Here is a 13651-nt window from a genome sequence, read left to right on the forward strand (position 1 = left end):
ACGCAAGTAAACAAGGTAGGACTTGAACTTTCACATACTCTTACACACCAATTATAATACTTATTAATTAAATATCCATTGTATTATTATAATAATATGTACTCATAGATGTGTGTATATATACACTGTTACTTTGCATGCAGTCCGCTTTCGTCCCCCGGCCACATTTTTTAAGCCCAATGTGCCCCCCCAGTCAAAAAGTTTGGACACCCATGCACTAGAAAGACAACAAAAAATGTTAGGTAACAGGAATAAAGTTATAAATAACATTGCGTATAATACTAGGGAAAAAAGTCTCTATGTTATGAAAGTAGAATTGCAATATTACAAAAATGTTGTCAGTTTCTTTCAAAGTTAGGTAAGTCAGAAAATTATGGAGGAAGACAAAAGATCCTTTAATTTTTTTTTTACTAAAATGTTATAAGAAAAGTGATATTTTTGTTAGAATGAAGTCATCATAAAATAAAAAATCAAGTCCATTTTTTCTTTGGAAAAAGTGGTAAAATATTGAGGATGAAGTCATAAAGGTACAAAAAAAGTTGTTATGTTAGAATAAAGTTGGAAATTTAAGAAAAAAAAACTCATAAATATAAGTAGAATTTTGAATAAAAAGTCACAGTTTTATATAGTAATTTCACTAAAACAAAAGTCATAGTCTTTTTGGAAAAAGTCAGTTATAAAATGTCTTATCTATTTATTCATCCATTCTCTACCAGTCTCATTTTTTAAAAGTCAAATAATTTGGGAAAATGCAAACTTCCAAAATCTAATAAATATGTTTTTATTTTAAGATTAGCCATACTACTTAAGTCATGTTTTTTCTAGAAAAAAAAGAAGACTTAACGTTATGAGAGAAGAGATTAAAGAGATTAGTAATATTAGGAAGGTAAGAGAAAAAGTTAAGTAAGAAGAATATCTTTTTTGAGGGAAGAAGTCACAAAATAATGTCTTGTAAGGGTTGTAATGTAAAAATTGTAATATATTGAAGTTTAAGTTCTAGGACTACAAGATTAAAACCAGACTAAAGCTGTATGATTACCGGAAAAAGCTAAACATGTAAAACAATTTTAATATCGTTTGCAGGTAAATATTTTGATTGCAATATTGCAAGTTTATTGTCTTGATATTACACCTTTAATTAAAAAAAAAAAACAGGAGTTTTTTCTTGACAATAGGACTTTATTACTATTATTATTACATAAATTGTCAATATAGTGATATGTACCTTTGTAACACAGAAAAAAACAGGCATGCTGATTTAACAGTTAGGAGACATTGAAAGCAGAGCAGAGGGGTCGGGGTGAGGTGAGGAGGAAGAGAAAAGGAAAGAGAGGAGTGAGGCCCACCTTCAGATCTAGGTACTCCAGGTCCTTCTTCAGTTGCATGCAAGTATCATCAGCCTTCAAATGAGCAGCGAAGAGATAAATCACTTGAAATGAAGCTGCAAAGGATTATGGGCTACTAGAGAACAATCTTAATTGGATTGTTCTCAAATCCAGTTCACTTGTACTTTTTTTTGTATCTTTAGTAACATCATAACCTAAAATGTAATCAAGTACATCCTATCTGAGGCCAGAGCATGACCACATGTTCTATAGGCAGAGGGGGGGAGGTGTATTTACTGAGCAACGCTGCAACTTCACTGTCCCTTAAGGGAAAGATGGCTGCTTCTCATATTGAAAAATGCAGGCATAAATGTACTTATGTTAATAACAAACCACATGCTTTGATCGCTGATCCTGACTAGTATGTGTGTCCTGAAATGAAGTCCATGCCAAACGTTTTAAATGAAGCAAGGCCTATGGTGACAAGGAATGGTCACGATGGGCTGGGTGGGGATAGAAGGGCGTGTGGTGGGTCACACTGCACAAAATGTGGTCGAGGCGGTTAAGTAAGGACCCCTGCTGACCTGCATGCTGGGGCCTAGAAGGCCGTTGTGCTGCTGATGCTGCAGATGAGCGAACACATCACTGGGGCTTTGCACACCAGCCATCTTGGCCTGGTGCCTCCGAAGCTGGATGAGAAGCAGGGTCAGCTCCTCTGGCTGTGACCAGACCCAGGTTTAGAACACAGGGACATGAGTTAGCCTACTCGTGACTCGTAAAAAAAACATCTGAGCAGAATTTTGATTGAGCTGCTGAAAGAGCCCAAAGGTGGACATAAACTAAGCAAAAGCTGCTATGTGGACAGCAAGAAAAAAAGGGATTTATTGGGCTGTTGGACTGATAAACCTCAGGAGAAACATTCAGTATGACATAAATATAAAAACTACCTTTAAAGAAAGTTAAGTCCATAAAAATGTGGCAGCAGAACATAAACCTTTAACCTGTGAGACACATTAAATCAATGATAGTATGGCACTATTGGCACACACAGGATGATTGGACAGACTACAACATAATAGAACTGTACTAGACAACTTTATGTACAAGCTTGTGGTTCAATCAGTAGACATCAAGAAGTGCCAAGGTATTGATTGGTTCACAGCACACAACCTATATAATCGGTAAACAGAACAGGTGACTGACAATATGGACTTGTAGCCAACTATTAGTGCAACTTGAATATATACAGTCGTGGTCAAAAGTTTACATACACCTGTAAAGAACATAATGCCATGGCTGTCTTGAATTTTCAATAATTTCTACTTTTTTTTTGTGATAGAGTGATTGGAGCACATAATTGTTGGTCACAAAAAACATTTATGAAGTTTGGTTCTTCTATGAATTCATTATGGGTCTACTGAAAATGTGACCAAATCTGCTGGGTCAAAAGTATACACACAGCAATGTTAATATTTGGTTACATGTTCCTTGTCATGTTTCACTGCAAATGTAGCCATCCACAAGCTTCTGGTTGAATTTTTGACCACTCCTCTTGACAAAATTGGTGCAGTTCAGCTAAATGTGTTGGTTTTCTGACATGGACTTGTTTCTTCAGCATTTTCCACACCTTTAAATGCCTACTGAAACCCACAACTACCCACCACGCAGTCTGATTTATATATCAATGATGAAATATTAACATTGCAACACATGCCAATACGGCTTTTTTAGTTTATTAAATTACAATTTTAAATTTCCCGGGAGTTTCGTCTTGGAAACGTCGTGTAATGATGACGTGTACGCAGGACGTCACGCGTTTTTAGGAAGTATGAGCGCTATGCACACACAGGTAAAAGTTGTCTGCTTGAACGGCATAATTACACAGTATTTTGGAGATCTGTGTTGCTGAATATTTTGCAATTTGTTTAATTAATATTGGAGAAGTCACAGTAGAAAGATGAGTTGGGAAGCTTTAGCCACACAAACACACGGTGATTCCTTGTTTAAAATTCCCGGAGCTGAAACTTTACTATGGATCAGAGCGCGGTCAAGCAGACATGGATCCCAACCGAATGTCAACCAGCAGGTTTCGGTGAGAAAATTGTGGTTAAAAAGTCGCCACTTACCGGATATCAGCTGAGCTTGTGTCGTCCGTACAGCTGCCGTCGACACACGTGAGACAGGGCGTCAAGACACCCGTGGACAAACCCCTCCACCTATCAGGTAATATTAAACTCACTAAAACACTAGCAACACAATAGCAAATTAAGGGATTTCCCAGAATTATCCTAGTAAATGTGTTTAAAATCATCGGAATACTTCCCAATGCTATCGCGTTTTTTTTTTAACTCGTTTTTTGTTGTTGTTGTTTTTTCTAGTCCGTCGCTATCAATATCTTCAAACACGAATCTTTCATCCTCGCTCAAATTAATGGGGAAATTGTTGTTTTCTCGGTCCGAATAGCTGTTTTTGTTGGAGGCTCCCATAAAAATCTATGTGAATATGTGAGGAGCCCCCACACTTGCGACGTCATCGTCTGCGATTTCGGGTAAAGGCGAGGCTTTTTCAGGAAGTACCAAAAGTGGCAAACTTTATCGTCGATTTTCTCTACTAAATCCTTTCAGCAAAAATATGGCAATATCACGAAATGATCAAGTATGACACATAGAATCGACCTGCTATCCCCGTTTAAATAAGACAATCTCATTTCAGTAGGCCTTTAAGTCAGGAATTTGGGAAGGCCATTGTAAAACCTTCATTCTAGCCTGATTTAGCCATTCCTTTAACACTTTTGACGCGTGTTTTGGGTCATTGTCCTGTTGGAACACCCAACTGCACCCAAGACCCAACCTCCGGCCTGATGAGAACAGGTTGTCTTGAAGAATTTGGAGGTAACCCTTCTTTTTCATTGTCCCATTCACTCTCCATAAAGCACCAGTTCCATTGGCAGCAAAACAGGCCCAGAGCATAATACTACCATCCCCATGCTTGATGGTAAGGATGGTGTTCCTGGGATTAAAGGCCTTACCTTTTCTCCTCCAAACATATTGCTGGGTATTGTGGCCAAAAACCTCAATTTTTGTTTCATCTGACCACAGAACTTTCTTCCAGAAGGTCTTATCTTTGTCCATGTGATCAGCAGCGAACTTTAGACGAGCCTTTAAGATGTGACTTCAGGAGCGAGGGCTTCCTTCTTGTATGGTAGCCTCTCAGTCCATGGCGATGCAAAACCCGCTTGACTGTGGACACTTACACCTATGTTCCAGCAGCTTCCAATTCATTGCAGACGTGCTTTTTGGTGGTTCTCAGTTGACTCTATATCATCCTGACCAATTAACTCTCAGCAGTAGGTGATAGGGTGTGTTTTCTTCCTGATCGTGGCAGTCACAAAACCGTGCCATGTACTTTATATATACAAACAATTGTCTGCACAGTTGCTCTTGGGACCTTATGCTGCTTTGAAATGGCTCCAAATGACTTTTCTGACTTGTTCAAGTCAATGATTAGGTTTTTTTCAGATCTGTGCTGAGTTCCTTTAACTTTCCCATTGTCACGTTTGTAACCAAGTCTAATTACTACATCACATGAACCCTATTTAAATGGGCTTGAAGAAGTCAACAGGTGTCATCATTCATAATCACTCACATGAAGTTAAGAGGCCATGCCATGAAGCTAATATGATTTGATTGTAACTTTTCTACATCACCAAAATTGAAAATTTATGTTGCTGTATGTATACTTTTGACCCAGCAGATTTGGTCACATTTTCAGTAGATCCATAATAGATTCATAAAAGAACCAAACTTCATGAATGTTTTTTGTGAAAAACAATGTGCTCCAATCACTCTATCACAAAAAAACATGAGTTGTAGAAATGATTGGAAACTCAAGACAGCCATGACATTATGTTCTTTACAAGTGTATGTAAACTTTTGACAATGTCAGCTAAGATTGATCTGAGAGCCAGATGCAATCATCAAAATAGCCACATCTGGCTCGAGAGCCATAGGTTCCCTAACCCTGGTACAGAGCATAAGGAATTTCAAGATTTTTTGAAACCACTATTATTAAGGTTATTAAAGAGCATCTCAAAAACTCAATTCACAACAAGACCTGTTTTAAATCAGGGGAAAATAGATAATTGACAATAATAACTAAAACAAACATTTTTAGTTAATAAACCTACTACTTGTATAATCAAGAAATTCTGTCCAAGTATTGCAGTTGAAAATAACTACACTGCCTCATTTAAATCCAAAACAGGTACAAGACAGCACCATAAGTGTTACAATAACAACTACAAAACACGCAATTATAAGTTAAATGATGCAAGCATCAGAAGGTGAGTTCCAGGTTACGTAAAAAGAAGTGAACCGCTGTTAATACTAAAACATCAAACACTTCTTACACCTTATCTTAGCTAATAAGCAACTTACTACAAATGTACAGTAACGCTGGAGTTACATCTGATGTTTTTATTTACTTTATTTTGTTTTACTCATCAGCAGCTTTAAAGCCAAAGAAAAGCAACACATTTGCCAAGAGTTAACGTTTCGATTCTGACGTAGCTGAAGTTTCATGATATACTGAGGACTTGTGTTATCATGCAAGATAGTTGTCCTGAATTTGTGCTGGAGGTTCCACTATATAATAAATCCTACACCAGCTGTTTCACATTGAGGAAAGCCATACTAATGATTGTTTGTCTTTGACTATGTGCGGTGAATAACATCATGTTCAACCTGAGGTCCTAATAAAAAAGTCAGCCATCTAACATTAGAAGATACAAAACCCAAAACCAGTGAAGTTGGGATGTTGCATACATCGTAAATAAAAACAGAATACAATGATTTGCAAATCCTTTTCAACCTATATTCAATTGAATAGACTGCACAGACAAGATACTTAACCTTTGAACTGGGAAAACTTTTTTATTTTTTGAAAATATTAGCTCATTTGGAATTTGATGCCTGCAACATGTTTCAAAAAAGCTGGCACAAGTGGCAAAAAAGACTGAGCAAGTTGAGGAATGCTCATCAAACAGTTATTTGGAACATCCCACAGGTGAACAGGCTAAATGGGAACAGGTGGGTGCCATGATTGGGCAATAAAGTAGCTTCCATGAAATGTTCAAACAAGGATGGGGCGAGGGTCACCACTTTGTGAACAAGCACTATCTATCTATCTGAAGGCATGAGCAAATTGTCGAACAGTTTAAGAACAGCATTTCTCAACAAGCTATTGCAAGGAACTTAGGGGTTTCACCATCTACGGTCCATAATATCATCAAAAGGTTCAGATAATCTGTAGAAATCATTGCACATAAGCGGCAATGCACGTGACCTTTAATCAATAACTACAGTTTGTCGCTACATCTGTAAGTGCAAGTTAAAACTCTACTATGCAAAGCCAAAGATATTTTAATCAACAACACCCAGAAACGCTGCCGGCTTTGCTCGGCCCGAGCTCATCTAAGATGGACTGATGCAAAGTGGAAAAGTGTTGTGATGAGTGCAAATTTCATACTGTTTTTGGAGACTGTTGACGTTGTGTCCTCCGGACCAAAAAGGAAAAGAACCATCCGGACTCTTATAGGTGCAAAGTTCAAAAGCCAGCATCTGTGATGGTATGGGATGTATTAATGCCCTAGGCATGGGTAACTTACACATCTGTGAAGGCACCATTAATGCTGAAATATGTTGCCAGACAAGCAATGTATTTTTCATGATTGGCTTCATAGTAGGAGTGCGGGTACTATACTGGCCTGCCTGTAGTCCAGACCTGTCTCCCATTGAAAATGTGTGGCACATTATAAAGCGTTAAATACCACAACGGAGAACCCGGACTGTTGAACAACTTAAGCTGTACATCAAGCAAGAATGGGAAAGCTTCCAAAATTGGTCTCCTCAGTTCCCAAACGTTTACTGAGAGTTGTTAAAAGGAAAGGTCATGTAACACAGTGGTAAAAAAGCCCCTGTGCCAACTTTTTTGCAATGTGTTGCTGCCATTAAATTCTAAGTTAATGATATGTTTCTCAGTTCCAACATTAAATACCTTGTCTTTGCAGTGTATTCAATTGAATATAAGTTGAAAAGGATTTGCAAATCATTGTGTTCTGTTTTTATTTACTATTTACACAACGTGCCAACTTCATTGGTTTTGGGTTTTGTAGAGAAGGTTCCTACCGTTTTGCCGTGCAGGCTGGGTGCACTGACAGTGTGTGTGATGTATCCCATGGATGGCATGGACCTTCTCTCCATCTGTGCAGAAACAACATGTTAAGCATAGAGTGTTAAATCAAACAGAATGTCTAATTCACTGCTGGGGACACACGTACATCACACTGAAGCAAAGTTCAAAACATCGCCTCCAAACAAGTCTGCAAACAAATATGACGACACAGCACATTTCTTTCTCTTTTCCATCCATCCTCCATTGGAAACAAGCACGCGCCTCTGAGTTTGTGACGCTACAGGGCTTGGAAAAATTTGACATTTTTGCTTAACACACAGAATTAGTGAAAACGAGCCCTCTATAGCCAACCTTAAGAGGACACAAACAACAAGCGTTTTAATTAACTCCACATAAATTATAGCAAAAACCTGCTTTCTTAAAATAACATTTGTTTGCTAGCAGCAAGAGCAGCACTGTAAGCTGTTCCCTCTGAGATTCCCAAGCCACTATTTTTTTGCTGTATAATAGTTTTTTTATTTAAATGCGAGATCAGAAGAAAGAGACGGCTGCTGATGTTTGAGATACAGTGGAGATGTTTATAGGGTGCTCACAAGCCCAGGGCACATTGGATTGGATGCTAATAAAACATCTCTCTTAATGATATTCCACAGGGACACACACGTACATATGCACACACACACACACACACACACACACACACACACACACACACACACACACACACCGCTATTACTAGAGCCTCATCAGCTTTAAAGATGCTGGGCACACCAAAACTAACTTTATCTAGTTCTCACAAACATTGCTCCCTTGCATGGTCACTGTGGCTGCCTTTGTTTGAAAATATAGCTTATCCAAATTATAATTCCCTGCATATAATTACACTGTGAGGGCAGATCATATGTGACGCTTTATATGAGGGGTCAAATGTGGGGCCAGCGTTTATGTGTGTTGGCCACTGTGGTTCTGGTTTGGCAGGGACATGTTGCTGTAAGGGTGTGGCAGGGCGCGGATGACGCTCGCTCTTTTGCTGCAGTATCTGAGTTACGTTGTATGCGCTCCAGCCACCTGTGGAGTAGGCGTGGACTGCGTGAAAAAAGGCATGGAAAATAAAGCAATTATGCTATAACTGTAAGCCAATGATCATGAGACTTTTTATTTTGAAGGGGTGACTCAATGGAAGTATTATCGTAGCAAAATTATTTGCAAAAGTGTATCTCAATTGGTGCGTGTGTAATCCAATTCACCTGTGTGTGTACCAATGTGTGTGTCTGAACAATATATCAATCTATGTGTGTGTAATCAGATCTGAGTGTGTGTTTTCATTGTCTGTCCATATCATGACTTTTCTGTGTGTAATAAAAAAATGTGTGTGTGCGTATTCAGGTGTGTGAAGCAGGAACCCTCTATCTTTTTACATGGGACTTTAGTGACACTTCTGCCCTGACTGTCTCTACGGCGATTTTAACGTGTAAACTGATTTGTCTGTAACTAACCCTTGCCTAGTCTACGCCTTGCAGCCACTCACACTTGTGTTGGCGTTAAAGCCTAGAACATTGGACTTTTCATCACTCGCTGTAAATAAACGTTCATGTTTTAGCAGTAGCTTAGTTGTCAGAAGTATTTATGTATTCAAAAAGGTGATCATGTTATGGCATTGAGGTGGAAATGATCGCGTTTCCTCCGTCAGGGAGCAGTGCTCTCCCTTAGAAATAGGGCAACTTTGAGAAATGCTGTCATTCGAGAAGAATTAAGAGTAAAGCTGTTGCTTCTCCACATTGCCAAGTCAGATGAGGTGGTTTGGGAATCTGGTCACGATGCCTCCCCTGGGAGGTATTTAGGGCACGTCCGACCGGTAAGAAGCCACGGAGGAGACAGTCCCGCCCACCGATGGAGGAAACGCGATTATTTCGGTTTATATGTAATTACTGATGACTTAATACATGGCTGTCAAACTCTGGCTTGCGGGCCAAATTTGGCCCGCCGTGTAATTTCATTTGGCCCTTGAGGCATTATCAAATTAACATTAGAGCTGACTCGTCAGTATTTTACAGCGGCGGTGTTGCTATAACACTGCATTCACCACTAATATTCATACTTGCCAAACCTCCCGATTTTCCCGGGAGACTCACAAATTTCAGTGCCCCTGCAGAAAATTTCCAGGGGGCAACCATTCTCCCGAATTTCTCCCGATTTCCACCCGGACAACGATATTGGGACGTGCCTTAAAGGCTCTGCTTTAAACGTCCTGTACAACTCTTCGTCACGTCCGCTTTTCCTACATAGAAACAGCTTGCCGGCTCAGTCACATAATATATGCGGCTTATACATGCACTGACAAGGGAATGCAAGGCATACTTGGTCAACAACCATACAGGTCACACTGAGGGTGGCCGTATAAACAACTTTAACACTGCTACAAATATGCGCCACACTGTGAACCCACACCAAACAAGAATGACTAGTACATTTCAGGAGAACATCCGCACCGTAACACAACATAAACACAACATAACAAATACCCAGAACCCCTTTCAGCACTAGCTCTTCCGGGACGCTACAATATACACCCCTGCTACCACCAAACCCCGACCTCCTCAGGTTGCCTCAGTTCAAAGCGTGAGCCCCGACATTAATGAACTAGCATCCAAGAAAAGATGCCAGGTATCTGGCTTGGGCACATCAGATTAGATCAGTGTGTCGCAAACTGAGCAGTAAAAAGGCCTGAATGGTTGATTTATTGTTAGTTATTTTATTTTCAAATTTATTAGCCTGTGGTAAAAGTTTATTTGGATATTTACCTCAGAAAACTGCAAATAGAAAAGAGGCAGTCAATTTTTATTTAAATTTTATTTGATATGCCATTGATATTTTTTAATTATTATTATTATTTAAAACTCGATTTTGCATGTCACTATAAATGTATATAAGCCTTGCTTGTTCATTATTCAATGGAAAACTTGTTTGGGTCCCTATTAAAAGGTTAATTTGTTCAACCTTGGCCCGCGGCTTTGTTCAGTTTTAAATTTTGGCCCACTCTGTATTTGAGTTGGACACCCCTGACTTAATACAATACATAAATGCTTCCGACAACTAAGTTACTGCTAAATCATGAAATTTGTTTACAGCAAGTAACGAAAAGTCCATTGTTCTTAGCATCAACTCCAACACAAGTGTGGTGACTAGAAGGAAAGGCAAGGGGTGGTTACAGACAATTATTTTTACACGTTCAAATCGCTTTACAGAGAGACAAGTCGTACACGGCAGAAGTGTCACAAAAGCCACGTGTCAAAAGACAGCAAATAGAGGGTTCCTGCTTCACACACTTAAATATGGTCACAAACATTATTTTACACACGAGCTGATCGAAATACGGACAGACGGCTATTTTTTACACACAGACAAATCATAATACAGACAAACAACTTAAAATCAGCACACGAAGATCTGATTACACACACTAGAGATGCGCGGTTTGCGGTCCCATCGGGTCGGGCGGGTGACATGACGAAAAAATATATTTTAATTAGATTCGGGCGGGTGGCGTTTGAACCATTCGGAAATATTTGTTATATATGGTTCAGGGATCGGTATCCTTCACCATTCAAAGAGCCATTTATTACCCGTGACACAAAGCGAAGAAGACATCAGGAGACGTAAACATTCTCTAGAATGTCAGCCGGCAGTCAACCAGTTAATAAGTATTAAGGCGTGCTATGAAGCCATTGGCTTTGTCACCTTCTACAGCATGTACGATCGATCTGCTTGTCAGTCCAGCAACATGTTGTCTGTCAGACACTCGCACACGACTGCAAGGCATACTGAGTGACACAGAGTACACTAATGGTTGTGTATAAACAATTTTAACACTCTTAGTAATATGCGCCACGCTGTGAAGCCACACCAAACAAGAATGACAAACACATTTCGGGAGAACATCCTCACAGTAACACAACATAAACGCAACAGAACAAATACTCAGAATCCCATGTATCCCTGACTCTCCAGGGCTACATTATTCACAACAAATACCCAGCATTCTTTGCATCCATGAAACTTCCTGACTATTTTATACACCCTGCTAGCAGCAACCCCCCCTCTTCCCGTGCGTCGTTAAGGTGGGCGGGGTGGGGGGCACGGGGGTGTAAAATATATTCAGGAAGTGTCACGGATGCAGAGGATTCTGGGTGTTTGTTGTGTTGCGTTTATGTTGTGTTACTGTGAGGATGTTCTCCCGAAATGTGTTTGTCATTCTTGTTTGGTGTGGCTTCACAGCGTGGCGCATATAAGTAAGAGTGTTAAAATTGTTTATATCATAACCATCAGTGTACTCTGTATCACCCAGTATGCCTTTCAATCTTGTACGTGTGATTGCAGAAGCTGCACACAACATGTTGCTGGACTAACAATCGGTTTGTACATGTTGTTGAAGGTGACAAAGGCAATGGCTTCACAGCACGCCCTTATTCTTGTCATCAGGATGAACACCATTGGATATTCGCGAGAACGTTAGCGGCTCCCATTGTCTTCTTTACTCTGTGAAACGGGTTTAAATAGCTCTTTGAGTGGTAAAAGTGGCCGACCTCTGATGTATTTCAACGGGTGGGTGGCGGGCGGTTGCGGTTCTGATAAAATGTTGGTTCGGGTGGACGGCGGGTGGATGACGAATTTGGTGATGCGGTTGCGAATGATATTGCCTATCTGCGCATCTCTAACACACACACTTATTGATATACAGACACACATTAATTTTCCTGAGGGAACTCTCCTGAAGGAATCAATAAAGTACTATCTGCATTAGTACAAGCGGTGCATAACTGGCAAACTAGTCAATGGCGTTTTAAAATCGTGTTTTTATCACCTTCGACTTTTAGTAAAGGTTAAACTGTTTTTATCTTTTAACCTTTTTGAACAAGTCGTGCATGCTTTTATTTCAAGTCGCCTGGACTACTGCAATGCACTTTATGCTGGCATTAGCCAAAAAGCTCTCTCCCGGCTGCAGTTAGTCCAGAACGCGGCAGCACGACTTTTAACAGGGACCAGTAAACGCCAGCATATAACCCCAATTCTTAAGAGTTTGCACTGGCTGCTAGTTCATTTTAAAATTGATTTTAAAACATTGCTGTTTGTTTTTAAATCTTTACATGGACTGGCACCTCAATATATCTCGGACCTCATTCAAATTTACACTACCTCTGAGGTCCGAGAGCCAGTTCCAGCGCGTGGTGCCCAAGACCAGACTTAAAACCAGGGGAGACAGGGCCTTCTCTGTGGTCGGACCTAAACTCTGGAACACTCTGCCCCTCCATGTTCAAACTGCTTCCACAGTGGAGTGTTTTAAGTCTCGTCTTAAGACCCACTTTTATTCTTTGGCTTTTAACACTACGTGAGTTGTTTGGTCCTCTGTCCTCTGTTGTCCTCTGTGTTTTTATACTTTTTGATTTCTATTTTACTGTTTTAATTGATTTTACCCTTTAAAATTGTTTTAATCATAATTATTTTTATATTGTTTTTATATTTATTTATTTTTTGGTTTTATTCAGTTATTGGTGGAGCATAATATTGTTTTTAACATGGGTGTGCAGCACTTTGGAAACGTTCTTGTTGTTTAAATGTGCTATATAAATAAAGTGGATTGGATTGGATTGGAAACTGGATGTGACGCGCTCCCTGACTTTTTAATTGATCAAACGGCGGAGGGTGGGGCATCAAAATGAAAACAATAAAGATATTTAGAGGCTGTAAATTTTGAATAGAGCATACCCCGGCTGAACTACCGTTTCAAGTTATAAAGGTATTTGAAAAGAACATGTTTTATTGATACTTTTTGACGTATCAGGGCCATTTAATGATGACTTCACATGAAATTATTACATATGGCAACTTTAAACTTGATGTGCGCCGATTACCAGAAAATGTGTCCCTGCAATACTAATTAATTACCTCAGTTTTATCTAAAGTTCCATCTGAGTTTGTTTTAAAGGGCGCAAAGCACATTGGTGTAACTATCATCACACCGGTGTGTGACATGATCACTGTCTTAGCAATCTGCGCTGCCTTCTGCCGGTCAAAATAAACACTGTGATTAGCCTTCATTCACTTATGGTAACGAGATATATTATTTTATCATTACT

The 13651-nt window shown here is 39.5% G+C and overlaps 1 protein-coding gene across 1 annotated transcript in view; it reads right to left on the reverse strand.

Annotated features, from left to right (window-relative positions):
• Positions 1–13651, reverse strand: part of plekha7b (pleckstrin homology domain containing, family A member 7b) — a 244581-nt gene that overhangs the window by 64229 nt on the left and 166701 nt on the right. Inside the window, exons 12-14 of the mRNA XM_061883569.1 lie at positions 7511–7585; positions 1910–2044; positions 1347–1400 (exon numbers count right to left, since the gene is read on the reverse strand). Coding sequence (XP_061739553.1) covers positions 1347–1400; positions 1910–2044; positions 7511–7585 — 264 coding nt within the window. The remainder of the gene's footprint in view (positions 1–1346; positions 1401–1909; positions 2045–7510; positions 7586–13651) is intronic.

Source organism: Nerophis ophidion, linkage group LG02, assembly GCF_033978795.1.
Source record: "Nerophis ophidion isolate RoL-2023_Sa linkage group LG02, RoL_Noph_v1.0, whole genome shotgun sequence".
Lineage (NCBI taxonomy): Eukaryota > Metazoa > Chordata > Actinopteri > Syngnathiformes > Syngnathidae > Nerophis > Nerophis ophidion.